Below are 26490 nucleotides of genomic sequence, written 5' to 3'. Positions count from 1 at the left end.
CAGTCTGTAACTCACTCCCGGGTATCTGTTATTCTATATATAAACCACCCCGAACCCCTCGATTAGATTCCAGTCTGTAACTCACTCCCGGGTATCTGTTATTCTATATATAAACCACCCCGAACCCCTCGATTAGATTCCAGTCTGTAACTCACTCCTGGGTATCTGTTATTCTACATATAAACCACCCCGAACCCCTCAATTAAATTCCAGTCTGTAACTCACTCCCGGGTATCTGTTATTCTATATATAAACCACCCCGAACCCCTCGATTAGATTCCAGTCTGTAACTCACTCCCGGGTATCTGTTATTCTATATATAAACCACCCCGAACCCCTCGATTAGATTCCAGTCTGTAACTCACTCCCGGGTATCTGTTATTCTCTATACAAACCACCCCGAACCCCTCGATTAGATTCCAGTCTGTAACTCACTCCCGGGTATCTGTTATTCTACATATAAACCACCCCGAACCCCTCGATTAAATTCCAGTCTGTAACTCACTCCCGGGTATCTGTTATTCTATATATAAACCACCCCGAACCCCTTGATTAGATTCCAGTCTGTAACTCACTCCCGGGTATCTGTTATTCTATATATAAACCACCCCGAACCCCTCGATTAGATTCCAGTCTGTAACTCACTCCCGGGTATCTGTTATTCTGTATATAAACCATCCCGAACCCCTCGATTAGATTCCAGTCTGTAACTCACTCCCGGGTATCTGTTATTCTGTATATAAACCACCCTGAACCCCTCGATTAGATTCCAGTCTGTAACTCACTCCCGGCTATCTGTTATTCTATGTATAAAGCACCTCCCCATTCACTTGGGTTCATCTTGGTTTGGGGGTGCTGGATGTGGGAATGGTAGAATGATGGTACAAGGTGTGTGTGTCTTATCTCATCGTTTATTGGGCTAAGTGTCTCGGGGATGTCCGTTCTCGTTCCTTGCTCTGGTTCGCACCCCGTTCAGTTTTCCTCTGGTGGGATTTCTATGTCCTGGTCTTTGGGGATCAATTTATTCTTGAGTCTGATCCCGAACCTCTCCTCCAGGACGCAGGGGATTTCTTCCTCGGTCAGATCCTTTGTGGTTTTGATCTCTCCTTCGGGGGTGTAACGGGTGGCGATCAGCCTCTTGCCCATGTAGGTCACCATGCCCCCGGGCAGGTGCAGGGAGCAGAAGCTCTTGCAGACGAAGATGGAGCACGGAGATGTCTGGTGGTACTGGCACATGGCCCGGAAGTCCTCCCTCCTCTGCCCCACCAGTGTGAAGGTGTAGAGGGTCACCTCCTCGTCGGCCGGCCCCCCCGCTGACCGCCGCAGCGCCCACTCGCCGCCCTCCCGCCGCAGGGCGAAGACCCCGTTCTCCTGCCGCTCCGCCCGCCCCTCCTCCAGCCGCAGCGGGACCCGGAAGGCGTTGCCGAACCCCACGTCGCACAGCCAGCTCTCCCCCTCCGCCATCTCCGCCAGGATGACCAGGTGGTCGAAGGGGGGCCCCAGGCGGCCCGTGAAGGAGTTGCGGACCCGGGCGGACAAGAGGCGCAGGCGAAAGCCTAGCTCCCCCAGCAGCCAGGAGAAGAGGCCATTCAGCTCGTAGCAGAAGCCGCCCCGCCGCTCCTCCACGATCTTCTGGTACAGGAGTGGCACCTCTGGGACGATGCACTCTCCGCAGTGGATGGACAGGCTACCAAAAGGCACCGATAGGACGTGGCACCTGTGGATGGCTGCCAAATTTTCCAACGTAGGCTCGATCGGACCCTCGTAGCCAATCCGGGCCAGGTATCTCCTCAAATCCATTGCCACCCTTGGGAACAAAGAACATAGAAGATTACAGCGCAGTACAGGCCCTTCGGCCCTCGATGTTGTGCTGACCAGTGGAACCAATCTAATGACCCTCCAACCTAAACTATTCCAATGTTATCCATATGCCTATCCACTGACCATTTGAACGCCCTTAAAGTTGGCGAGTCCACAACTGCTGCAGGCAGGGCATTCCACACCCTTACTACCCTCTGAGTAAAGAACCTACCTCTGACATCCGTCCTATAATTACCACCCCTTAATTTAAAGCTATGTCCCCTTGTGTTAGCCATCACCATCCGAGGACAATGGCTCTCACTCTCCACCCTAGCTAACTCTCTGATCATCTTGTATGCCTCAATTAGGTCACCTCTTAACCTTCTTCTCTCCAATGAAAACAACCTCAAGTCCCTCAGCCTTTCCTCGTAAGACCTTCCCACCATACCAGGCAACATCCTGGTAAACCTCCTCTGCACCCACTCCACATCTTTCTTATAATGTGGTGACCAGAACTGTACCCAATACTCCAAGTGCGGCCGCACCAGAGTTTTGTACAGTTGTAACATGACCTCACGGCTCCGAAATTCAATCCCTCTACCAATAAAATCTAACACGCCGTACGCCTTCTTAACAACCTTATCAACCTGGGTGCCAACTTTCAGGGATCTATGCACATGTACCCCGAGATCTCTCTGCTCGTCAACACTACCAGGAGTCTTTCCATTAGCCCTATATTCCGTACTCCTGTTACTCTTACCAAAGTGAATCACCTCACTCTTTTCCACATTAAACTCCATTTGCCACCTCTCGGCCCAGCTCTGCAGCTTATCTACGTCCCTCTGCAAACTGTAACATCCATCCTCACTATCTACAGCTCCTCCGACTTTGGTGTCATCAGCAAAGGAACAAGGCCCTTCGCCCCCCACCCCCCCAAACCTGCACTGCCCTCCTCTCATCCAGGTTTGTTTTGCTCACACTAGGTTTGGGGGGGGGAGGGTCCAGAGGGGCAATTTTTTTCGCATGGAGGGTCCGGAACGAGGTAGTCGGAGAGGCGGGTACAATTTTGTCTCTTAAAAAAGCACGAGATGGGGTGCGATGGGTGTAGAGGGGTGCGGGTAATTGGGACTAGCTGAGGTTTCAAAATTGGGATTAGTTTAGGTTTACAAAAAAGGGGCAGCATGGATAAGTTGGGCCGAAGGGCCTGTTTCCCTGCTGTAAACCCCTCTGGCCTGAAAGACCTTCACTCATCGGAGCCACACTTGTGCTCCCAAATAAACCTTATCGGACTCTAACCTGGTGTTGTGAGGCATCTTACTGTGTTTACCCCAGTCCAACGCCGGCATCTCCATATCACGGCCTCGTGTAGGCCCAGACCGAGGTCAGGACGGGCAGATTTCCTTCTCTAAAGGGAATCGGATGAGTTTTCTTGGCAACGGGTTATCAGGAGATCCTTAATTCTAGAATTTATTTAATTAAATTCAAGTTCTATCATCTGCTGTGGCGGGGATTTGAACCCGGGTCCCTAAGACATAGGGGCAGAACGAGGCCACTCGGCCCATCTGCTCCGCCATTCTATCATGGCTGATACTTTTCTCATCCCCATTCTCCTGCCTTTTCCCCCTGATCCCCATTCTCCTGCCTTTTCCCCCGATCCCCATCCCCATTCTCCTGCCTTTCCCCCTGATCCCCATTCCCATTCTCCTGCCTTTTCCCCCTGATCCCCATTCCCATTCTCCTGCCTTTCCCCCTGATCCCCATCCCCGTTCTCCTGCCTTTTCCCCCCGATCCCCATCCCCGTTCTCCTGCCTTTTCCCCCTGATCCCCATTCTCCTGCCTTTTCCCCCGATCCCCATCCCCGTTCTCCTGCCTTTTCCCCCGATCCCCATTCTCCTGCCTTTTCCCTGATCCCCATCCCCATTCTCCTGCCTTTTCCCCTGATCCCCATCCCCGTTCTCCTGCCTTTTCCCCCTGATCCCCATCCCCATTCTCCTGCCTTTTCCCCCTGATCCCCATCCTCCTGCCTTTTCCCCCTGATCCCCATCCCCGTTCTCCTGCCTTTTCCCCCCTGATCCCCATCCCCGTTCTCCTGCCTTTTCCCCTGATCCCCATCCCCGTTCTCCTGCCTTTTCCCCCTGATCCCCATCCCTGTTCTCCTGCCTTTCCCCCCCTGATCCCCATCCCCATTCTCCTGCCTTTTCCCCCTGATCCCCATCCCCATTCTCCTGCCTTTTCCCCCTGATCCCCATCCCCATCCTCCTGCCTTTTCCCCCCGATCCCCATTCTCCTGCCTTTCCCCCCGAACCCCTTATTAATCAGGAACCGATCTATCTCTGTCTTGAAGACACTCAGTGACCCGGCCTCCTCTGGGGCAAAGAGTTCCCACACATTCCCCACTCTCTGGGCTGAAGAAATCCCTCCCCATCTCTGTTTTAAAGGATCGTCTCTTTACCCTGAGGTTGTGCCCTCTCTGGTTCTAGTTTTTCCGATTTGTGGAAACATCCTCTCCACGTCCACTCTATCCTCACAGTATCCTGTAAGTTTCAATAAGATCCCCCCTCATCCTTCTAAACTCCAACGCGACCCAGAGTCCTCAACCTGTTCCTCAAACGACAAGCTCCTCAGGATATTAGCTGAGTTTCTGGATTAATAATTGGTACAAATACCACTTCTCCTTGTCAAGGACTTGAAATAAAACCCCCTACTGTTCCGGAGTGGGGTTGGGGGGGTGGGGGGGGGGGGGGGGGTCCATATCTCTCTACTTCTATCCTGTTCAAGTATTTAAAGTAAGTCCAAAGTGGGAGGCACGGTGGCACAGTGGGGTTCGCACTGCTGCCTCACACCGCCAGGGACCCGGGTTCAATTCCTGGCCTCGGGTCACGGTCTGTGTGGAGTCTGCACGTTCTCCCTCGTGTCTGTGTGGGTTTCCTCCGGGTGCTCCGGTTTCCTCCCACAGTCCGAAAGATGTGCAGGTTAGGGGGATTGGCCATGCTAAATTCTCTCTCTGTCTGTCTCTTTTTGTGTGTGTGTCTCTCTCTCTGTCTCTCCTTCTCTCTGCCTCTCTCCCTCCCTGTCTCTCTCTCTCTCCCTCCCTGTCTCTCTCTCCCTCTCTCTCTTCTGTCTCTCCCTCTCTCTTTCCCTCCCTCTCTGTCTCTCACTCTCTCTCTCCCTCCCTGTCTCTCTCCTTCTTCTGTCTCTCCCTCTCTGTCTGTCTCTCTCTGACTCTCTCTCTCCCTCCCTCTCTCTGTCTCTCTCTCTCCCTCCCTCTCTGTCTCTCGTCTCTCTCTCCCTCTCTCTTCTGTCTCTCTCTTTCTGTCTCTCTGTCTCTCTCTCTCTGCCTCTCTGTCTCCCCTCTCACTTCCGGGTTTCCTGTGTACGTTCTGCTCTCTGTTTTTCACTCACACGGGGATGTTTCTCTGTCACTCCCACACCCCTCTGCCTGGGTCTCAGATATCACACAGCTCCCAATGCCAGCCAGCCCTGCCGAGTGCCCCCACTCTCGCCCCCGTCCCATTCCCCAGTGCCCCGGGGACACTGAGAGCAGCAGTCTGAACTTACCCACTTCATGTGACTTCACTAAATAAACTGCTGCCTGCCTCACTTCCTCCTTCAGTCAGCGTCAGAGACTCAATTCATCATTACAACCCTGACACACTCATTCTTTCTCCTTGTCTCTCTCTGTCTCTCCTTGTCTCTCGCTCTCTCTCTCTGTGTCTCTCTCTCTCTCTCCCTGTCTCTCCTTCTGTCTGTCTGTCCCTGTCTCTCTATTTGTCTCTCCTTCTGTCTGTCTGTCTCTCTCTTTCCCTGTCTATTTGTCTCTCCTTCTGTCTGTCTCTCTCTCTCTCCCTGTCTCTCTCTTTCCCTCTCTATTTGTCTCTCCTTCTGTCTGTCTGTCTGTCTCTCCCTGTCTCTCTCTTTCCCTCTCCTTCTGTCTGTCTGTCTGTCTCTTTCCCTGTCTCTCTATTTGTCTCTCTCTCTCCCTGTCTCTCTCTCTCTCCCTGTCTCTCTCTTTCCCTGTCTCTCTATTTGTCTCTCCTTCTGTCTGTCTCTCTCTCCCTGTCCCTCTGTATCTGATTCTCTCTCTCTTTCTGTCTGTCTCTCTCCTTCTGTCTCTCTCTGTCTCACTCTCTCTCTGTCTCTCTCTCTCTCCCTGACTCTATTTCCCCTCACCATTGTGAACTTACCCTGTGTATTTTCACAGGCAGGGTCAGGTCGCTGTTTCTCATTCACCTTGGGGCACAGACTGCTGGGTACAGCCTGCGGGAGGAAGCAACAGGAACTGGTGGGGGACAAAGTCCAGGAGAGAGAAGCAGGGCCAGACTGAGATCCCGCCCTAACCACGTGTGTCCGATCAGATACAGGTTAGGGGGACTAACCATGAAAAATGGCCAATCCACCCTAACCTACACATCTTTGGACACTAAGGGACAATTTAGCATGGCCAATCCACCCTAACCTACACATCTTTGGACACTAAGGGACAATTTAGCACTGCCAATTCACCCTAACCTACACATCTTTGGACACTAAGGGACAATTTAGCACGGCCAATCCCCCCTAACCTACACATCTTTGGACACTAAGGGACAATTTAGCATGGCCAATCCCCCCTAACCTACACATCTTTGGACACTAAGGGACAATTTAGCACGGCCAATCCACCCTAACCTACACATCTTTGGACACTAAGGGACAATTTAGCACGGCCAATCCCCCCTAACCTACACATCTTTGGACACTAAGGGACAATTTAGCACGGCCAATCCCCCCTAACCTACACATCTTTGGACACTAAGGGACAATTTAGCACGGCCAATCCACCCTAACCTACACATCTTTGGACACTAAGGGACAATTTAGCACGGCCAATCCACCCTAACCTACACATCTTTGGACACTAAGAGACAATTTAGCACGGCCAATCCACCCTAACCTACACATCTTTGGACACTAAGGGACAATTTAGCACGGCCAATCCACCCTAACCTACACATCTTTGGACACGAAGGGGACAATTTAGCATGGCCAATCCACCCTAACCTACACATCTTTGGACACTAAGGGACAATTTAGCACGGCCAATCCAGCTGTAGGTGTTTTTCCGATAGCGATATATGAAGCTGGCTTCATGCCCTCAATCTCTTGTCATTAATTACAGCTCAGGAAATCCGAAGAACTCCTGGAGACAGGAATTTTGGTTGAAGACATATTTTATTGACCCCAGGCCTGGTTCCATCGAGAGCAGTTTGAGAACTATCCTGAGTTCCATTCCCACGGTGTTCACCAATCCTACTTTTCCAGGTAATATCTGTTCACCTACACTGTCCATCTTACCAGGATGGTCCAATCACGTTCATTAGTTCCCTTGGCCAATTGCATCCTACTCTGGCAGCTTGAGAATTCATTGCTCGGAAGAATCCGGAAGCTCCCGCCCACTGTCGCTTAGCAACACCAGTTGCGTAGGTCAAACGTCCCTTTCCCACTCTGTCTTAGTTAAGTAGGGGATAGTGTTGTGGAATTAGGGAGAATGGTTGTCAGATGGGGAAGGTGGGGCCTCTACAAGAGGGATGGACTGCACCTGAACCAGAGGGGTACTAATATCTTGGGGGGAAAATTTGCCAGTGATATTCAGGGGGGTTTAAACTGATTCAGAGGGGGGATGGGAACCTGAATTGTAGCTCCAATGTACAGGAGGATGAGAATAGGGAGGTCATGGATAAGGTTTCTAGGTCACAGCAGAGTATTGGCAGGAGGGAGGGTGGTTTGAAGTGTGTATACTTTAATGCGAGGAGCATACGCAATAAGGTGGACGAACTTGCAGCCTGGATTGGGACCTGGGACTTCGATGTTGTGGCCATTTAAGAGACATGGATAGAGCAGGGACAGGAATGGTTGTTGCAGGTTCCGGGGTTCAGATGTTTCAGTCAGAGCAGAGAAGGTGGTAGAAGAGGGGGAGGCGTGGCATTGTTAGTCAAGGACAGTATTACGGTGGCAGAAAGAACGTTTGATGTGGACCTGTCTATTGAGGTAGCATGGGCTGAGATTAGAAACAGGAAAGGAGAGGTCACCCTGCTGGGAGTTTTTTATACGCCTCCAAAAAGTTCCAGAGATGTAGAGGAAAGGATTGCAAAGATGATCCTGGATAGGTGCGAAAGTAACAGGGTAGTTGTTATGGGGGACTTTAACTTTACAAATATCGATTGGAAAAGCTACAGTTCAAGCGCGTTAGAGGGGTCAGTTTTTGTCCAATGTGTGCAGGAAGGTTTCATGACACAGTATGTAGATAGGCCAACAAGAGGTGAGGCCACATTGGATTTGGTACTGGGTAACGAACCAGACCAGGTGTTAGACTTGGAGGTAGGTGAGCACTTTGGTGATAGTGACCACAATTCAGTTACGTTTACCTTAGTGATGGAAAGGGATAGGTACATACCGAAGGGCAGAAGTTATAGCTGGGGGAAAGGTAATTATGAGGCTATAAGGCAAGATTTAGGATACATAGGGTGGAATAGGAAACTGCAGGGGCTGGGAGCAACTGAAATGTGGAGCTTGTTCAAGGACCAGCTACTGTGAATCCTTGATAAATATGTACCTGTCAGGCAGGGAGGAAGTGGTCGAGCAAGGGAACCGTGGTTTACTAAGGAGGTTGAATCTCTGGTGAAGAGGAAGAAGGAGGCTTATGTAAAAATGAGACATGAAGCTCAGTTAGGGCACTGGAGAGTTACAAATTAGCCAGGAAGGAACTAAAGAGAGTGTTAAGAAGAGCTAGAAGAGGACATGAGAAGTCTTTGGTGGATAGGACCAAGGAGAACCCTAAAACTTTTGTATAGATATGTCAAGAATAAAGGACTGGTTAGGGCAAGATTAGGGCCAGTTAGAGACAGTAGTGGGAAGTTGTGCATGGAGCATGAAGAGATAGGAGAGACACTAAATGAATATTTTTTGTCAGTACTCACGCAGGAAAAAGTCAATGTAGTCGCGGAGAAAACTGAGATACAGGATTTATACTAGACAGGATTGAGGTACTTAAGGAGGAGGTGTTAGCAATTCTTGAGGGTATGAAAATAGATAAGTCCCCTGGGCCAGATGGGATTTACCCTAGGATTCTCTGGGAGGCTAGGGAGGAGATTGCAGAGCCTTTGGCTTTGATCTTCATGTTGTCATTGGCTACAGGTATAGTGCCGGAAGACTGGAGGATAGCAAATGTTGTCCCCTTGTTCAAGAAGGGAAGTAGAGACCATCCTGGGAATTATAGACCGGTGAGCCTTACATCTGTTGTGGGCAAAGTTTTGGAAAGAATTATAAGAGATAGGATTTATAATCATCTAGAGAGAAATAAATTGATTGGGGATAGTCAACATGGTTTTGTGAAGGGTAGGTCGTGCCTCACAAACCTTATTGAGTTTTTTGAAAAGGTGACCAAAGAGGTGGATAAGGGTAAGGCAGTTGATTTGGTGTATGTGGATTTTAGCAAAGCGTTTGATAAGGTTCCCCATGGCAGGCTACTGCAGAAAATGCAGATGCGCGGGATTGAGGGTGATTTAGCAGTTTGGATCAGGAATTGGCTAGCTGATAGAAGACAGAGGGTGGCAGTTGATGGGAAATATTCAACCTGGAGTTCAGTTACAAGTGGTGTACCTCAGGGATCTGTTTTGGGGCCACTGCTGTTTGTCATTTTTAAAAATGACCTAGATGAGGGTGTAGTAGGATGGGTTAGTAAATTTGCTGACGACACCAAAGGCAGAGGAGTTGTAGATAGTGAGGATGGATGTTACAGTTTGCAGAGGGACATAGATAAGCTGCAGAGCTGGGCCGAGAGGTGGCAAATGGAGTTTAATGAAGACAAGTGTGAGGTGATTCACTTTGGTAAGAGTAACAGGAGTACAGAATATAGGGCTAATGGAAGAACTCTAGGTAGTGTCGACGAGATCTCGGTGTACATGTGCATAGATCCCTGAAAGTTGGAACCCAGGTTGATAAGGTTGTTAAGAAGGTGTATGGTGTGTTAGCTTTTATTGGTAGAGGGATTGAATTTCAGAGCCGTGAGGTCATGTTACAACTGTACAAAACTCTGGTGCGGCCGCACTTGGAGTATTGTGTACAGTTCTGGTCACCACATTATAAGAAGGATGTGGCGGCATTGGAAAGGGTGCAGGGGAGATTTACCAGGATGTTGCCTGGTATGGTGGGAAGGTCTTATGAGGAAAGGCTGAGGGACCTGAGGTTGTTTTCATCAGAAAGAAGAAGGTTAAGAAGTGACCTAATTGAGGCATACAAGATGATCAGAGGGTTAGATAGAGTGGACAGTGAGAGCCTTTTACCTCAGATGGTGATGGCTAACATGAGGGGGACATAGCTTTAAATTAAGGGGTGGTAATTATAGGACGGATGTCAGAGGTAGGTTCTTTACTCAGAGGGTAGTAAGGGTGTGGAATGCCCTGCCTGCAGCAGTTGTGGACTCGCCAACTTTAAGGGCGTTCAAATGGTCAGTGGATAGGCATATGGATAACATTGGAATAGTTTAGGATAGAGGGTCATTAGATTGGTTCCACTGGTCGGCACAACATCGAGGGCCGAAGGGCCTGTACTGCGCTGTAGTGTTCTATGTTCTATCCCAGTCCAACCCTGTCACTTCAGCAGTTCTTGTTCCACATCGTGTTTTCACCAACCTTCTCCCCGAGTCACTCACCATCAAACCCCCTGAACTGAACCTGGAACCCTCACCACCTCCCTCAATCATATTGGCAAAAGCAGCAGTGCCCGTGACCATGGGACAGTGAGGAAAGACACACAATCAGCCCCACAGCTCCAAACATCATCACAAAAACATTTCAGAAACTAACGAGATTGCCGCTGTGTCATTCTCAGATCAATCTCCTCATTGATTGACGAAGATCAGCAACCACTGATTGCTTCTCAGGGTAATCGTCACACAGACAACGCACAAAATCACGGAGAATCTTCTTCGCCTTTTTCTTAAGTCTGGTCTTCCTGAATACACGTGGGCTCTGAAAACCATACAATAAACAGAGTTAGATGACGCATAATCTCCCATAAACTCTAACAATCAAACGCTCCCAGGACAGGTACAGCACGGGGTTAGATACAGAGTAAATCTCCCTCTACACTGTCCCCATCAAACACTGCCAGGACAGGTACAGCACGGGGTTAGATACAGAGTAAATCTCCCTCTACACTGTCCCCATCAAACACTCCCAGGACAGGTACAGCATGGGGTTAGATACAGAGTAAAGCTCCCTCTACACTGTCCCCCATCAAACACTCCCAGGACAGGTACAGCACGGGGTTAGATACAGAGTAAAGCTCCCTCTACACTGTCCCCCCATCAAACACTCCCAGGACAGGTACAGCACGGGGTTAGATACAGAATAAGCTTCCCTGACTCTGTGTCATTCACAATGTAAATTATAACTATCTGAAGTACCTTCTCGTTGATGTATTGTTTAAACTCTTCCACCTTCTGCATCTTCAGTTCCTCCATCGCTCTGAGGAAGGCACCTTCGTAAGTCTTGTGGAACATTTGCTGTTCAATCTTTAACAATTTATCCAACTCATAAACCTGTGTAATTCGCTCGTCCTCATTCCCTCCCAGCAGCTTCAGAAAATCATCCTTCAGCTTGTCGGCTTCCTCCTCCAGGTGTTTCCGCATTGAATATGGACTGATGTTCAGGAGTTTGGGAAAATCCTCCAGTAGCAATTCCTGACAGAAAACAAACTGTCTTGGGTGGAAACCGATTAAACCACACTCGACACGGCCCAAGTCAAACTGACTGAAGAAAGTTACAACACGGAATTCCAAAGAGAGCAAATCTACTTCAACCGTGTCCCATCAAACACTCCCAGGACAGGTACAGCACGGGGTTAGATACAGAGTAAAGCTCCCTCTACACTGTCCCCCCATCAAACACTCCCAGGACAGGTACAGCTCGGGGTTAGATACAGAGTAAAGCTCCCTCTACACTGTCCCCCATTAAACACTCACAGGACAGGTACAGCTCGGGGTTTGATACAGAGTAAAGCTCCCTCTATACTGTCCACATCAAACACTCCCAGGACAGGTACAGCATGGGTTTAGATACAGAGGAAAGATCCCTCCACACTATCCCCATCAAACACTCCCAGGACAGATACAGCATGGGATTAGATACAGAATAACGCTCCCCCTACACCGTCCCCATCAAACGCTACCAGGACAGGTACAGCATGGGGTTAGATACAGAGTAAAACAGCCTCTATACTGTCCCCATCAAACACTCCCAGGACAGGTACAGCACGGGGTTAGATACAGAGTAAAGCTCCCTCCACACGGTCCCATCCAGCACTCCCAGGACAGGTACAGCAGGGGGTTAGATACAGAATAAGCTTCCCCGACTCTGTGTCATTCACAATGTAATTTATAACTATCTGGAGTACCTTCTCCTTGATGTATTGTTTAAACTTTTCCACCTTCTGCATCTTCAGTTCCTCCATCGCTCTGAGGAAGGTATGTTTGTAAGTCGTGTAGAACATCTGCTGTTGATTCTTTAACAATTTATCCAACTCATTAACCTGTGTTGTTCGCTTGTCCTCATTCCCTCCCAGCTGCTTCAGAAAATCTTCCTTCAGCTTCTCTGCTTCCTCCACCAGGTGTTTCCACATTGAATCTGGACTGATCTTCAGGAGTTTGGGAAAATCTTCCAGTAGCAATTCCTGACAGAAAACAAACAGACTTCTTTGGAAACCGATTAAACCACACTTGACACTGTCCGAGTCAAACAGACTGAAGAAAGTTACAACATGGAATTCAATAGAGAGCAAATCTACTTCAACCCTGTCCCATCAAACACTCCCAGGACAGGTACAGCTCGGGGTTAGATACAGAGTAAAGCTCCCTCGACACTGTCCCCCCATCAAACACTCCCAGGACAGGTACAGCACGGGGTTAGATACAGAGTAAAGCTCCCTCTACACTGTCCCCCCATCAAACACTCTCAGGACAGGGACAGCACGGGGTTAGATACAGAGTAAAGCTCCCTCTACACTGTCCCCCCATCAAACACTCCCAGGACAGGGACAGCACAGGGTTAGATACAGAGTAAAGCTCCCTCTACACTGTCTGCCCATCAAACACTCCCAGGACAGGTACAGCACAGGGTTAGATACAGAATAAGCTTCCCCGACTCTGTGTCATTCTCAATGTAATTTATAACTATCTGAAGTACCTTCTCCTTGATGTATTGTTTCAACATTTCCACCTTCTTCATCTTCAGATCCTCCATCGCTCTGAGGAAGGTCCTTTTGTAAGTCGTGTAGAATATCTGTTGTAGATAAAGCTCCCTCTACACTGTCCCCCATCAGACACTCCCAGGACAGGTACAGCACAGGGTTAGGTACAGAGTAAAGCTCCCTCTACACTGTCCCCCATCAAACACTCCCAGGACAGATACAGCACGGGGTTACATACAGAGTAAAGCTCCCTCTACACTGTCTGCCCATCAAACACTCCCAGGACAGCAACAGCACAGGGTGAGATACAGACTAAAGCTCCCACTATCCAACTCCTTTCAAAAGCACATTTTATTTTTAATTCAGGTACCTGTTGCTCGCAGTATTGCTCAAAATCTTTCAGCTTGCTTTCCTTCAAAGCATTTTCAAATAGGAGCTGGTAATCATTGCAGAAGTTGCGAACCACCTTCCGCAATCGCTCGTCAAACTCTTTAACATCTGAGGATGTTTCCTCTTCAGTTGCTGTCAGCTGCTTCTTAAAATCATTCTTCAGCTCAGAGATTTTCTTCTCCAGAAGACCCTGCATTGCTCGTGGACTGGTCTTCAAGAGTTGTTCAGTACCCTGTGTATCTCGCATCTGAAATATAAAACAGAGTCAGTTACAGAGTGAAGCCTTCCCCTACACTGTCCCCATCAAACACTCCCAGGACAGGTACAGCATGGGGTTAGATACAGAGTAAAGCTCCCTCTACACTGTCGCCATCAAACACTCCCAAGACAGGTACAGCACGGGGTTAGATACAGAGTAAAGCTCCCTCTATACTGTCCCCATCAAACACTCCCAGAACAGGTACAGCACGGGGTTAGATACAGATTAAAGCTCCCTCTACACTGTCCCCCCACCAAACACTCCCAGGACAGGTACAGCACAGGGTTAGATACAGAGTAAAGCTCCTTCTACACTGTCCCCCCATCAAACACTCCCAGGACAGGTACAGCACAGGGTTAGATACAGAGTAAAGCTCCTTCTACACTGTCCCCCCATCAAACACTCCCAGGACAGGTACAGCACGGGGTTAGATACAGAGTAAAGCTCCCTCTACACTGTCCCCATCAAACACTCGCAGGACAGGTACAGCACGGGGTTAGATACAGAATAAGCTTTCCTGACTCTGTGTCATTCACAATGTAATTTATAACTATCTGAAGTACCTTCTCCTTGATGTATTGTTTCAACACTTCCACCTTCTTCATCTTCAGATCCTCCATCGCTCTGAGGAAGGTCCTTTTGTAAGTCGTGTAGAATATCTGCTGTTGATTCTCTAACAATTTGTCCAACTCATTAACCTGTGTAGTTCGCTCGTCCGCATTCCCTCCCAGCTGCTTCAGAAAATCATCCTTCAGCTTCTCTGCTTCCTCCTCCAGGTGTTTCCACATTGAATCTGGACTGATCTTCAGGAGTTTGGGGAAATCCTCCAATAACAATTCCTGACAGAAAACAAACCGTCTTGTAGGGAAACCAGTTAAACCACACTCGACACTGTCCAAGTCAAACAGACTGAAGAAAGTTACAGCAAGGAATTCAACAGAGAGCATATCTACTTCAACCCTGTCCCATCAAACACTCCCAGGACAGGTACAGCACGGGGTTAGATACAGGGCAAAGCTCCCTCTACACTGTCCCCCATCAAACACTCCCAGGACAGGTACAGCATGGGGTTACATACAGAGTAAAGCTCCCTCTACACTGTCCCCATCAAACACTCCCAGGACAGGTACAGCACGGGGTTAGATACAGAGTAAAGCTCCCTCTACATTGTCCCCCATCAAACACTCCCAGGACAGGTACAGCACGGGGTTAGATACAGAGTAAAGCTCCCTCTACACTGTCCCCCATCAAACACTGCCAGGACAGGTACAGCACGGGGTTAGATACAGAGTAAAGCTCCCTCTACACTGTCCCCCATCAAACACTCCCAGGACAGGTACAGCACAGGGTTAGACACAGAGTAAAGCTCCCTCTACACTGTCCCCCATCAAACACTCCCAGGACAGGTACAGCACAGGGTTAGATACAGAGTAAAGCTCCCTCTACACTGTCCCCATCAAACACTCCCAGGACAGCGACAGCACGGGGTTAGATACAGACTAAAGCTCCCAATATGCAGCTCCATTCAAAAGCACATTTTATTTTTAATTTAGTGTACCTGTTGCTCGCAGTATTGCTCAAAATCTTTTAGCTTGCTTTCCTTCAAAGTATTTTCAAATAGGAGCTGGTAATAGGTGCAGAAGTTGTGAACTACTTTCCGCAAACGCTGGTCCAACTCTTTAACACATGAGGATGTTTCCTCCTCAGTCACTGTCAGCTGATTCTTAAAATCATTCTTCAGTTCAGAGATTTTACTCTCCAGAAGACCCTGCATTGCTCGTGGACTGGTCTTCAAGAGTTGTGCAGTATCCTGTGTATGTTGCATCTGAAATATAAAACAGAGTCAGTTACAAGTCAAGCTCCCTCTACACTGTCCCCATCAAACACTCCCAGGAAAGGAACAGCACGGCGTTAGATTCCCAGTAAAGATGCCTCTACGCTGTCCCCCATCAAACGCTCCCAGGACAGGTACAGGACGGGGTTAGATACAGAATAAGCTTCCCCGACTCTGTGTCATTCACAATGTAATTTATAACTGTCTGAAGTACCTTCTCCTTGATGTATTGTTTCAACACTTCCACATTCTTCATCTTCAGTTCCTCCATCGCTCTGAGAAAGGTCTGTTTGTAAGTCGTGCCGAATTTCTCCCATTGATTCTTTAACAATTTGTCCAACTCATTAACCTGTGTAGTTCGCTCGTCCTCATTCCCTCCCAGCTGCTTCAGAAAATCTTCCTTCAGCTTCTCTGCTTCCTCCTCCAGGCGTTTCCACATTGAATCTGGACTGACCTTCAGGAGTTTGGGAAAATCCTCCAGTAGCAATTCCTGACAGAAAACAAACAGTATCGTATGGAAACTGGTTAAACCACACTCGACACTGTCTGAGTCAAACTGACTGAAGGAAGTTACAACATGGAATTCAATAGAGAGCAAATCTACTTCAACCGTGTCCTATCAAACACTCCCGGGACAGGTACAGCACGGGGTTAGATACAGAGTAAAGCTCCCTCTACACTGTCCCCCCATCAAACACTCCCAGGACAGGTACAGCACGGGGTTAGATACAGAATAAAGCTCCCTCTACACTGTCCCCCATCAAACACTCCCAGGACACGTACAGCAGGGGGTTAGATACAGAATAAGCTTCCCTGACTCTGTGTCATTCCCAATGTAATTTATAACTATCTGAAGTACCTTCTCCTTGATGTATTTTTTAAACACTTCCACCTTCTTCATCTTCAGTTCCTCCATCGCTCTGAGGAAGGTCCTTTTGTAAGTCGTGTAGAACATCTGCCGTTGATTCTTCAACAATTTGTCCAACTCATTAACCTGTGCACTTCGCTCGTCCTCATTCCCTCCCAGCTGCTTCAGAAAATCATCCTTCAGCTTCTTGGCTTCCTCCACCAGGTGTTTCAACATTGAATCTGGACTGATCTTCAGGAGTTTGGGAAAATCCTTCAATAGCAATTCCTGACAGAAAACAAACAGTCTCGTATGGAAACCGATTAAATCACACTCGACACTGTCCGAGTCAAACTGACTGAAGGAAGTTACAAAATGGAATTCAATAGAGAGCAAATCTACTTCAACCGTGTCCCATGAAACACTCCCAGGACAGGTACAGCACGGGGTTAGATATCGAGTAAATCTCCCTCTACACTGTCCCCCATCAAACACTCCCAGGACAGGTGCAGCACGGGGTTAGATAGAGAGTAAAGGTCCAGTGTAAAGGCGGAGGTTATAGTGGATGCCCTAATGATTATTTTCCAAACCTTGCTGGATTCCGGGAAAGTGCCGGAAGATTGGAAAACGGCTAATGTTATGCCGCTCTTTAAAAAGGCTAGCAGGCAAAAGGCAGGGAATTATAGGCCGGTTAGTTTAACGTCTGTTGTCGGAAAAATGCTTGAATCCGTCATCAAAGAAGAAATAGCGAGGCATCTTGAGAAGAATTGTTTGATCGAGCAGGCGCAGCACGGATTCGTTAAAGGGAAGTCGTGTCTGAGGAATTTATTGGAATTCTATGAGGATGTCTCTAGTGCGATGGACAGAGGGGAACCGATGGATGTGGTGTTTCTCGATTTTCAAAAGGCGTTTGATAAGGTGCCGCACAAAAGGTTGTTACAGAAGGTTAGGGGGCATGGAGTTGGGGGTAAGGTGTTAGCGTGGATAGAAGATTGGCTGTCAAATAGGAGGCAGAGAGTGGGGGTCAATGGGTGCTATTTGGATTGGCGGTTGGTGACGAGTGGAGTGCTCCAGGGATCGGTGCTGGGGCCTCAGCTATTTACCATTTATATAGATGATCTGGAGGAGGGAGCTGAGTGTAGGGTGTCGAAATTTGCTGATGACACCAAGATAACTGGAAAAGCAAATTGTGCGGAGGGTGTAGAAAGTCTGCAGAGGGATCTGGATAGGCTGAGCGAGTGGGCGAGGACCTGGCAGATGGAATACAATGTTGGCAAGGGTGAGGTTATCCACTTCGGCAGGAATAATAGGAGGAGGGATTACTATTTAAAGGGCGAAAAGCTGCAGCATGCTACGGCACAGAGGGACCTGGGGGTCCTTGTGCATGAGTCGCAAAAACCCAGCCTACAGCTGCAGCAGGTGGTCAGGAAGGCAAATGGGATGCTGGCCTTCATAGCGAGGGGGATTGAATATAAAAGTAGGGAGGTCTTGCTGCAACTGTACAGGGCACTGGTGAGGCCGCAGCTGGAGTACTGTGTGCAGTTTCGGTCGCCGCACTTGCGGAAGGATATATTGGCCTTGGAGGGAGTGCAGAGGAGGTTCACTAGGCTGATACCGGAGTTGAGGGGGTTGAACTATGAAGAGAGGTTGAATAGACTGGGCTTGTACTAGTTGGAGTTTAGAAGGATGAGGGGGGATCCTATTGAGACGTATAAGATGATGAAGGGGATGGATAGGGTAGAGGTGGAGAGGTTCTTCCCGCTTAGAATGGACAGCAGGACTAGGGGGCACAGCCTCAAGATAAGGGCGGGGGGCAGTTTAGAACGGAGTTGAGGAGGAACTTCTTCACTCAAAGGGTGGTGAATTGCTGGAATTCTCTGCCCGTTGAAGTGGTGGAGGTTGCCTCGCTAAATATATTTAAGACGTGGGTAGATAGGTTTTTGGTAGGCAAGGGGATTAACGGTTATGGGGAGAAAGCAGGAAAGTGGACTGAGCCACTTCAGATCAGCCATGATCTTATTGAATGGCGGGGCAGGCTCAAGGGGCGAGATGGCCGACTCCTGCTCCTATTTCTTATGTTCTCTACACTGTCCCCCATCAAACATTCCCAGGACAGGTACAGCACGGGGTTAGATACAGAGTAAAGCTCCCTCTACACTGTCCCCATCAAACACTCCCAGGACAGGTACAACACGGGGTTAGATACAGAGGAAAGCTCCCTCTACACTGTCCCCATCAAACACTCCCAGGACAGGTACAGCACGGGGTTAGATACAGAGTAAAGCTCCCTCTACACTGTCCCCATCAAACACTCCCAGGACACCAACAGCAAGGGGTTAGATGTTGAGTAAAGCTCCCTCTACACTGTCTCCATCAAACACTCCCAGGACAGGTACAACACGGGGTTAGATCCAGAGTAAAGTTTCCTCTACATTGTCCTCATCAAACACTCCCAGGACAGGTCCAGCACAGGGTTCGATACAGAGTAAAGCTCTGTCCACACTGTCCCCCATCACACATTCCCAGGACAGGTACAACACGGGGTTAGATAGAGAGTAAAGCTCCCTCTGCACTGTCCCCTATCAAACACTCCCAGGACAGGTACAGCACGGGGTTAGATACAGAATAAGCTTCCCCGACTCTGTGTCATTCACAATGTAATTTATAACTATCTGAAGTACCTTCTCCTTGATGTATTGTTTAAACTCTTCCACCTTCTTCATCTTCAGTTCCTCCATCGCTCTGAGGAAGGCAGTTTTGTAAGTCTCGGAGAATGTCTGCCATTGATTCTTTAACAATTTGTCCAACTCATTAACCTGTGTTGTTCGCTCGTCTTCATTCACTCCCAGCTGCTTCAGAAAATCTTCCTTCAGCTTCTCTGCTTCCTCCTCCAGGCGTTTCCACATTGAATCTGGACTGATCGTCAGTAGTTTGGGAAAATCCTCCAGTAGCAATTCCTGACAGAAAACAAACAGTTTTCTATGGAAACCGATTAAACCACACTCGACACTGTCCGAGTCAAATAGACTGAAGAAAGTTACAACATGGAATTCAATAGAGAGCAAATCTACTTCAACCTTGTCCCATCAAACACTCCCAGGACAGGTACAGCACGGGGTTAGAAACAGAGTAAAGCTCTCTCTACACTGTCCCCCATCAAATACTCCCAGGACAGGGACAGCACAGGGTTAGATACAGAGTAAGGGTGAACAAAGTGGATGAGCTTAGGGTGTGGATTGCTGCTTGGAACTGTGATGTGGTGGCCATTACACAGACTTGGATGTCTCATGGACAGGACTGGATACTTCAAGTGCCGGGTTTCAGATGTTTCAGAAGGGACAGGGAGGGAGGCAACGGAGGTGAGGGATGGACACTGTTGATCAGAGATAGTGTCACAGCTGTAGAGAAGGTGGACGCCGTGGAGGGATTGTCTCTGGAGTCTCTGTGGGTGGAGGTTCAGAACAGGAAAGGGTCGATAACTTTACTGGGTGTTTTCTATTGGCCGCCCAATAGTAACAGTGATGTTGAGGAACAGATTGGGAAGCAGATCCTGGAAAGATGAAATAATAACAGAGTTGTCGTGATGGGAGATTTTAATTTCCCAAATATAGATTGGAATCTCCCTAAGGCCAGGGGTTTGGATGGGCAGGAGCTTGTTCGGTGTGTTTCTTGACACAGTATGTGGATAAGCCTACAAGAGGAGAGGCTGTCCTCGATTAGGTATTGGGAAATGAACCTGGTCTGGTGTCTGATCTCTCAGTGGGAGAGCATTTTGGGGATCGTGATCATAATTCTATCTCCTTTACACTAGCACTGGACAGAGAAAGGATCAGACAAACTAGCAAAGTGTTTAATTGGAGTGAGGGGAATTATGAGGCTATCGGGCAGGAAATTAGAGGCATAAATTGGAAAGAGGTTTTCTCAGGGAAATGTGCAGAAGAAATGTGGCAAATTTTCAAGGAATATTTGTCAGGAGTTCTGCACAGTAATGTTCCAATGAGACAGGGAAGTTATCGGAGGCTAAAGGAACCGTGGTGCATGAAAGCTGTAGTGAATTTCATGAAGAGGAAAAGAAAAGCTTCCAAAAGGTTCAGGGAGCTGAGCTTAAAAAGGAAATTAGGAGAGCCAGAAGGGGTCATGAGAAGGCTTAGCAGGCAGGATTAAGGAAAACCCCAAGGCATTCTACAAGTATGTGAAGAGCAAGAGGATAAGAAGGAATAGGACCTGTCAAGTGTGATGGTGGGAAGGTTTGAACAGGACCGGTAGAAATTGCAGAGGTGCTCAATGAATCATTTACTTCAGTATTCACAGTGGAAAAGGATCTTGGTGGTTGTAGTTCAGACTTACAGTGGACTGAAAAGCTTGGCCGTGTGAACATTAAGAAAGAGGATGTGTTGGAGCTTTTGAATAGCATCAGGGTAGATAAGTCACCGGGACCAGATGGGATGTGCCCCAGGTTACTGTGGGAGGCGAGGGAAGAGATTGCTGACCCTCTGGCGATGATCTTTGCGTCATCGATGGAGACAGGAGTTGTTCCAAAGGATTGCGGATGTGATTCCTTTGTTCAAGAAAGGGAGAAGAGATAGCCCTGGAAATTATAGACTGATGAGTCTAACCTCACTGGTTGGTAAGTTGATGGAGAAGATCCTGAGAGACAGGATTTATGAACATTTGGAGAGGTATAGTATGATTAGGAATAGTCAGCACGGCTTTGTCAAAGGCAGATCGTGCCTGACAAGCCTGATTGAATCTTTTGAGGATGTGACTAAACACTGATGAAGGAAGAGCAGTAGATGTGGTTTATATGGACTTCAGCAAGGCATTTGATAACGTGCTGCATGCAAGACTTATTGAGAAAGTGAGGGGGCATGGGATCCAAGGGGACATTGCTCTGTGGATCCAGAACTGCCTTGCCCGCAGAAGACAGAGAGTGGTTGTAGATGGGTCTTTTTCTGCATGGAGGTCAGTTACCAGTGGAGTGACCCAGGGATCTGTTCTAGGACCCTTGCTCTTTGTGATTTTTATAAATGACCTGGATGAGGAAGTGGAGGGATGGGTTAGTAAGTTTGCCGATGACACAGATGTTGGTGGTGTTGTGGATAGCGTGGAGGAATGTCAGAACTTGCAGCGTGATATAGATAGGATGCAAGACTGGGCGGAGAAGTGGCAGAAGGACTTCAACACGGATAAGTGTGTGGTGATTCATTTTGGCAGATCAAATCTGATGGTAGAATATAATATTAAGGGTAAGACTCTTGGCAGTGTGGAAGATCAGAAGGATCTTGGGGTCCGGGTTCAGAGGACGCTCAAAGCAGCTTCGCAGGTGGAGGATGTGGTCAAGAAGGCATATGGTGTGCTGGCCTTCATCAATCGAGGGATTGAGTTTAGGAGTCAGGAGATAATGACCCTGGTCAGACCACACTTGGAGTACTGTGCTCAGTTCTGGTCACCTCATTACAGGAGGGATGTGGAAGCCATAGAAAGGGTGCAGAGGAGATTTACAAGGATGATGCCTGGATTGGGAGGCATGCCTGATGAGGATAGGTTGAGAGAGCTCAGTCTATTCTCCTTGGAGAGACGAAGGATAAGGGGTGACCTGATAGAGGTGTATAAGAGGTGTTGATTGAGTGGATTCTCAGAGGTTTTTTCTCAGGGCTGGAATGGTTGCCACAAGAGGATCAGGTTTCAGGTGCTGGGGAGCAGGTACAGAGGAGACGTCAGGGATACGTTTTTCATTCAGAGGGCGGTGGGTGCGTGGAATGGGCTGCCGGCTGTGGTGGAGGCGGATTCGCTACGGTCTTTTAAGAAACTTCTGGATAAAAACATGGAAATTAGTAAGATGGAGGGTTATTGGTAAGACGAGTAGGGAGGGACATGTTCGGCACAGCTTGTGGGCCAAAGGGCCTGTTTGTGCCGTAGGTTTTCTCTGTTAATATGTTTAAAAGATCACTTCACATTGAGCCCCATCAAAAGCTCCCAGGATTGGGACAGGATGGGGTTAGGTACAGAGTAAGTCTCCCTCTACACTGTCCCCATCAAACACTCCCAGGACAGGTACAGCACAGGGTTAGATACAGAGTAAAGCTCCCTCTACACTGTCCCCATCAAACACTCCCAGGACAGGTACAGCACGGAGTTAGATACAGAGTAAAGCTCCCTCTGCACTGTCCCCCCATCAAACACTCCTAGGACAGGAACAGCACAGGGTGAGATACAAAGTAAAGCTCCCTCTACACTGTTCCCATCAAACACTCCCAGGACAGGTACAGCACGGGGTTAGATACAGAGTAAAGCTCCCTCTACACTGTTCCCATCAAACACTCCCAGGACAGGTACAGCACGGGGTTAGATACAGAGTAAAGCTCCCTCTACACTGTCCCCATCAAACACTCCCAGGACAGCGACAGCACAGGGTGAGATACAAAGTAAAGCTCCCATTATCCAGCTCCATTCAAAAGCACATTTTATTTTTAATTCAGGTACCTGTTGCTCGCAGTATTGCTCAAAATCTTTCAGCTTGCTTTCCTTCAAAGCATTCTCAAATCGGAGCTGGTAATCGCTGCAGAAGTTGTGAACTACCTTCCGCAATCGCTGGTCCAACTCTTTAACACATGAGGATGTTTCCTCCTCGGTCACTGTCAGCTGATTCTTAAAATCATTCTTGAGCACAGTGACTTCCTTCTCCAGAAGATCCTGCATTGCTCGTGGACTGGTCATCAAGAGTTGTGCAGTACCCTGTGTATCTCGCTTCTGAAATACAAAACAGAGTCAGTGTCTCCCATCAAACACTCCCAGGACATGGATAGCGTGGGGTTCGATACAGAGTAAAGCCCATTTACACTGTCCCCACCAAATACTCCCAGGACAGGTACAGCAGGGGGTTAGATGCAGAGTTAAGCTCCCTCTACACTGTCCCCCATCAAATACTCCCAGGAAAGGTACAGCACGGGGGTGAGATAAAGAGTAAAGCTCCCTCGACACTGTCCCCATCAAACACTCCCAGGACAGGAACAGCACGGGGTTAGATACAGAGTAAAGCTCCCTCTGCACTGTCCCCCATCAAACACTCCCAGGACAGGTACAGCACAGGGTTAGATACTGAGTAAAGCTCCCTCTACACTGTTCCCCATCAAACACTCCCAGGACAGGTACAGCACGGGGTTAGATACAGAGTAAAGCTCCCTCTACACTGTCCCGATCATACAGTCAGAGGACAGGTACAGCACAGGGTGAGTTACAGAGCAAAGCTTCCTCTACACTGTCCCCCATCAAACCCTCCCAGGACAGGTACAGCACTGAGTTTGATACAGAGTAAAGCTCCCTCTACACTGTCCCCCATCAAACACTCCCAGGACAGGTACAGCACAGGGTTAGACACAGAGTAAAGCTCCCTCTACACTGACCCCCCATCAAACACTCCCAGGACAGGTACAGCACGGGGTTAGATACAGAGTAAAGCTCCCTCTACACTGTCCCGATCATACAGTCAGAGGACAGGTACAGCACAGGGTGAGTTACAGAGCAAAGCTTCCTCTACACTGTCCCCGATCAAACCCTCCCAGGACAGGTACAGCACTGTGTTTGATACAGAGTAAAGCTCCCTCTACACTGTCCCCCATCAAACACTCCCAGGATTTGTATGGCACGAGGTTAGATACAGAGTAAAGCTCTCTCTCCCCAGCTCCATCCAAAAGCACATTTTATTTTTAATTTAGTGCACCTGTTGCTCGCAGTATTGCTCAAAATCTTTCAGCTTGCTTTCCTTCAAAGCATTCTCAAATAGGAGCATGTATTCGCTGCAGAAGTTGTGAACTACTTTCCGCAATCGCTGGTCCAACTCTTTAACATTTGAGGATTTTTCCTCCTCAGTCACTGTCAGCTGCTTCTTAAAATCATTCTTCAGCTCAGAGATTTTCTTCTCCAGAAGATCCTCCATTGCTTGTGGAGTGGTCTTCAAGAGTTGTGTAGTCCCCTGTGTATCTCGCATCTGAAATACAAAACAGAGTCAGTTACAGCGTGAAGCCTTCCCCTACACTGTCCCCATCAAACACTCCCAGGACAGGTACAGCATGGGGTTAGATACAGAGTAAAGCTCCCTCTACACTGTCGCCATCAAACACTCCCAAGACAGGTACAGCATGGGGTTAGATACAGAGTAAAGCTCCCTCTACACTGACCCCATCAAACACTCCCAGGACAGGTACAGCACAGGGTTAGATACAGATTAAAGCTCCCTCTACACTGTCCCCCATCAAACACTCCCAGGACAGGGACAGCACAGGGATTAGATACAGAGTAAAGCTCCCTCTACACTGCTGCATTCAAAAGCACTTTTGATTTTTAATTTAGCGTACCTGTTGCTCACAGTCCCGTTCAAAATCTTTCAGCCTGTTTTTCTTCAATTCCCGAACCGCAGTCTCAAATAGCCGCTGGTAATCACTGCAGAAGTCTTGAACTATCTTCTGCAATCGCTGGGCCAACTCTTTAACATCTGAGGATATTTCTTCCTCAGTCACTGTCAGATGCTTCTCAAAATCATTCTTCAGCTCAGTGACTTTCTTCTCCAGAAGATCCTGCATTGTTCGTGGACTGGTCTTCAATCGTTGTGTTGGAGGACCCTGTGTCTCTCGCATCTGAAACACAAAACAGGGTCAGTTACAGAGTGAAGCGCCGACTACACAGTGCCAGTCAAACACTCCCAGGACAGGTACAGCACGGGGTCAGATACAGAGTAAAGCTCCCTCTACACTGTCCCCCATCAAACACTCCCAGGACAGGTGCAGCACGGGGTTAGATACAGAGTAAATCTCCCTCTACACTGTCCCCATCAAACACTCCCAGGACAGGTACAGCACGGGGTTAGATATAGAGTAAAGCTTCCTCTACACTGACCCCATCAAATACTCCCAGGACAGGTACAGCACGGGGTTAGATACAGAGTAAATCTCCCTCTACACTGTCCCCATCAAACACTCCCAGTACAGGTACAGCACAGGGTTGGATACAGAGTAAAGCTCCCTGTACACTGTCCCCTAAAACACTCCCAGGACAGGTACAGCACAGGGTTAGATACAGAGTAAAGCTCCCTCGACACTGTCCCCCCATCAAACACTCCCAGGACAGGTACAGCACAGGGTTAGATACAGAGTAAAGCTCCCTCGACACTGTTCCCATCAAACACTGATGTGGAGATGCCGGCGTTGGACTGGGGTAAACACAGAAAGAAGTCTCACAACACCAGGTTTAAGTCCAATCTGTTTATTTGATTCTAATCCCAATAGCTTTCGGAAACAGTGTTCGTTCGTCAGGTGTTTGGAAGGTTCTGATCAGAGAACGGCATACAAAGTCACACACAGTTTACAGAGTACTGATTAGAATGCAAGACTTTGCAGCTAACCTGCTATTGAAGTCTTAAAGATGCAGACAATGTGAGTGAAGACAGCATTTGCATAGATTAAAGAGGTGTGTACTGTCCCCAGACAGGACAGTAAGTGAGGTTTTGCAAACCCAGGCAAGTCACGGGGGTTACAGATAGTGCGACATGAACCCAAGATCCTTGTTGAGACTGTCCTCATGTGTGTGGAACTTGGCTATCAGTCTCTGCTCAGCGACTCTGCGCTGTTGTGTGTTGTGAAGGCCTCCTTGGAGAATGTTTACCCGAAGATCAGAGGCTGAATGTCCGTGACCGCTTAAGTGTTCGCCAACAGGAAGGGAACAGTCTCGCCTGGTGATTGTCGAGCGATGTTCATTCATCCGTTGTCGTAGCGTCTGCATGGTCTCCCCAATGTACCATGCTTCAGGACATCCTTTCCTGCAGCGTATCAGGTAGACAATGTTGGCCGAGTTGCAAGAGTTTGTACCGTGTACCTGGTGGATGGTATTCTCACGTGTGATGATGTCATCCATGTCGATGATCCGGCATGTCTTGCAGAGGTTGCTGTGGCAGGGTTGTGTGGTGTTGCGGTCACTGCTCTCCTGAAGGCTGGGTAGTTTGCTGCGAACAACGTTCTGTTTGAGGTTGTGCGGTTGTTTGAAGGCAAGAAGTGGGGATGGCCCTGGCGAGATGTTCGTCTTTATCAATGATATGTTGAAGACTCCGTCGAAGATGTCATAGCTTCTCCGCTCCGGGGAAGT

General features: G+C 48.5%; 3 protein-coding genes across 4 annotated transcripts in view; all 3 read right to left on the bottom strand.

Annotated features, from left to right (window-relative positions):
- Nucleotides 1-893: 893 nt before the first annotated feature.
- LOC145340109 (arylamine N-acetyltransferase 2-like) lies at nt 894-6284 on the bottom strand. Of its 2 annotated transcripts, none has more exons than XM_080184535.1 (2): nt 5985-6284; nt 894-1807 (listed from the first exon to the last, which is right to left on the bottom strand). In XM_080184535.1, the coding sequence occupies exon 2, from the start codon at nt 1798-1800 to the stop codon at nt 973-975; it is 828 nt and encodes a 275-aa protein (XP_080040661.1). In that variant the 5' UTR covers nt 1801-1807; nt 5985-6284; the 3' UTR covers nt 894-972. The 2 variants fall into 2 exon arrangements, with proteins under 2 accessions (XP_080040661.1, XP_080040662.1); XM_080184536.1 differs by lacking the exon at nt 5985-6284 and adding an exon at nt 5359-5387.
- A 4054-nt stretch (nt 6285-10338) lies between these two features.
- Nucleotides 10339-12084, bottom strand: LOC145340111 (uncharacterized). Its single transcript, XM_080184538.1, has 2 exons — nt 11246-12084; nt 10339-10808 (listed from the first exon to the last, which is right to left on the bottom strand). Exons 1-2 carry the CDS (start codon nt 11468-11470, stop codon nt 10665-10667), a joined length of 369 nt encoding a protein of 122 aa, XP_080040664.1. The 5' UTR covers nt 11471-12084; the 3' UTR covers nt 10339-10664.
- LOC145340110 (uncharacterized) overlaps nt 11583-26490 on the bottom strand; it is a 30268-nt gene continuing 15360 nt past the window's right edge. Inside the window, exons 4-13 of the mRNA XM_080184537.1 lie at nt 24711-24989; nt 24077-24343; nt 22840-23106; nt 19038-19313; nt 15724-15999; nt 15234-15500; nt 14239-14514; nt 13352-13663; nt 12235-12510; nt 11583-11591 (exon numbers count right to left, since the gene is read on the bottom strand). Coding sequence (XP_080040663.1) covers nt 11583-11591; nt 12235-12510; nt 13352-13663; nt 14239-14514; nt 15234-15500; nt 15724-15999; nt 19038-19313; nt 22840-23106; nt 24077-24343; nt 24711-24989 — 2505 coding nt within the window. The remainder of the gene's footprint in view (nt 11592-12234; nt 12511-13351; nt 13664-14238; nt 14515-15233; nt 15501-15723; nt 16000-19037; nt 19314-22839; nt 23107-24076; nt 24344-24710; nt 24990-26490) is intronic.

Source organism: Carcharhinus amblyrhynchos, unplaced genomic scaffold (assembly GCF_965287045.1).
Source record: "Carcharhinus amblyrhynchos unplaced genomic scaffold, sCarAmb.v2.hapA scaffold_784, whole genome shotgun sequence".
Lineage (NCBI taxonomy): Eukaryota > Metazoa > Chordata > Chondrichthyes > Carcharhiniformes > Carcharhinidae > Carcharhinus > Carcharhinus amblyrhynchos.
The sequence above is the reverse complement of the archived record's forward strand: the minus strand, read 5'-3'. Positions and strand labels throughout refer to the sequence as shown.

Bases quoted from the DNA above. Each gene is read 5' to 3' on its own strand.
- LOC145340111 (XM_080184538.1), bottom strand. From the start codon at position 11,470: ATGCGGAAACACCTGGAGGAGGAAGCCGACAAGCTGAAGGATGATTTT. The intron at 10,809-11,245 runs GTACTTCAGATA...TATGGTTTTCAG, and splicing joins AACAATACATCAACGAGAAG to AGCCCACGTGTATTCAGGAA.
- LOC145340109 (XM_080184535.1), bottom strand. From the start codon at position 1,800: ATGGATTTGAGGAGATACCTGGCCCGGATTGGCTACGAGGGTCCGATC.